Source organism: Brassica oleracea, unplaced genomic scaffold (genome assembly GCF_000695525.1).
Source record: "Brassica oleracea var. oleracea cultivar TO1000 unplaced genomic scaffold, BOL UnpScaffold01294, whole genome shotgun sequence".
Classification (NCBI taxonomy): Eukaryota; Viridiplantae; Streptophyta; class Magnoliopsida; order Brassicales; family Brassicaceae; genus Brassica; species Brassica oleracea.
In genome coordinates, this window is record NW_013617840.1 from 3870 (window position 1) to 5467 (window position 1598).

General features: G+C 37.2%; 1 protein-coding gene across 1 annotated transcript; it reads right to left on the reverse strand.

The window, feature by feature from the left end:
• LOC106321188 (glutathione S-transferase T3-like) lies at window positions 1-597 on the reverse strand. The gene has a single exon (XM_013759501.1). It carries the CDS (start codon window positions 595-597, stop codon window positions 1-3), a length of 597 nt encoding a protein of 198 aa, XP_013614955.1.
• Window positions 598-1598: the final 1001 nt, after the last annotated feature.

Genomic DNA, 1598 nt, shown 5'->3' on the forward strand with positions numbered 1-1598 from the left:
TCACGAGATACAACAAGACATCACTTTGATCAATTTATCTTTAGTAGTAGATGCTCCACACCATTTCTGCTCATGGCGAAGCTCCAACCATGCATGCTCAAGTGTGAACTTCACCTTATAATCATTGAAGAAAATCACATGAGCCATTTTCATGACATCACTATCATTCTGGCCGCTTGATTTCTCTTTTGTTGCAGCCTCATAACACCCAACAAACTTACAGACGCCTTCATTAATCTTGCCCCACCTTTGTTTGCAGTGAGTTGGCTCTCTCTTTTGCATTCCAGAAAGTTTTGGACTTGCTGCAACGTAAGCTGCAATTCGTTTCCAAAACGCAATTGCTTTTTGCTCATTACTCACAACCGGATCTTTTGAAGTGTTCAACCAAGCACTGATGAGCACCATGTCCTCTGTTGGTGTCCACTTCCGCCTCTCTTTGCGGTCTTCCACGATGTGAGCTTCCAAGGTTGCATCTTCAGCCCATTGTGTACCATCAAAAGAGACATTCGCGGGAGAGAGTTGTAAACTAGGCTGAGTGTTTTGTTGTTGATTGTTTAAGAGGTCTAGAAAGCTAGAAGATTGAGAATATGAATCCATAGAAGTGTTTATGGATTCGCAGGAAATAGAAAAGGGGTAGAAAATAGGAAAGAAGCAGGAATTGAGTTGTTTAAACGTGTGAGAAGTTTAAGCCTATTGTTCAGATTTTAAAGCAACTTTAACATTTTAGTTGTTGAAGTAACTTAATTTATGTGTAAATGGCAATGAATGTTTTTACCTAATACTAAAACAATCACGACAACTAAATGCAAATCACATCATCACAACTAACAGATACCATTATACTTAACTCCATTTAATTCCCAACCTAATCAATATCTAACAAAGCATTAAAAGAGAAGTCTATTTACCTTTTGCAAACTGCAGTGAAAGAGGGATGCCTTGTTGATGCTGAGTCCGTAATGAATGAAAAGAATCCGCGGATCACCAACCCCTTAAACAACCAACAAAGAAAGTTAAAGACAAATGGAATAAACCGTTGACTCTAAAGAAAGTTACAGACAAATTACCTTCTATTGTGGCTCTGACTAGTATCACAAGTGATGAGAGGATAGAAACGTCTCCACGAGAACACCTTCTCGCTATCAATTGCTGAAACCACAACACAAAAAATTAGTTAAAGGAGAAGAACAAATGCCTTGAAAAAAATAAAAGAATCTTTTGCTTCTTGTGAGCATTAATGAAGTCTCAAAGTATGAATTTATCTGCTAGTGCAGTACTGATATACAATCAAACTGGTGCCCACTGATCTAGAGAAGTGAATGTAACATACTTAGAAAACTGCAATAGGAGTAAAGGGTAATAAATTCAAGTAATCCTCAAAACCAAAGTTATCAATGGCTCCTGTGTAGACTTCTAAACCTATGATCGTCTTCTTCATCTCCTCGTTCGATCTCTTTCCTTGAAAAAAATGATTGATATTATTAATAAGAGCTTATGTAATTGAGAAATCTAGTAACAACGAATCAAAGCAACACATAAGAGAAGAAGTAATCAACTAATCAAGCTTACTTAACCACCACTGGTCAAGAACAAATCTT

Coding starts and splice junctions, on each gene's coding strand:
- LOC106321188 (XM_013759501.1), bottom strand. CDS start 597: ATGGATTCATATTCTCAATCTTCTAGCTTTCTAGACCTCTTAAACAAT.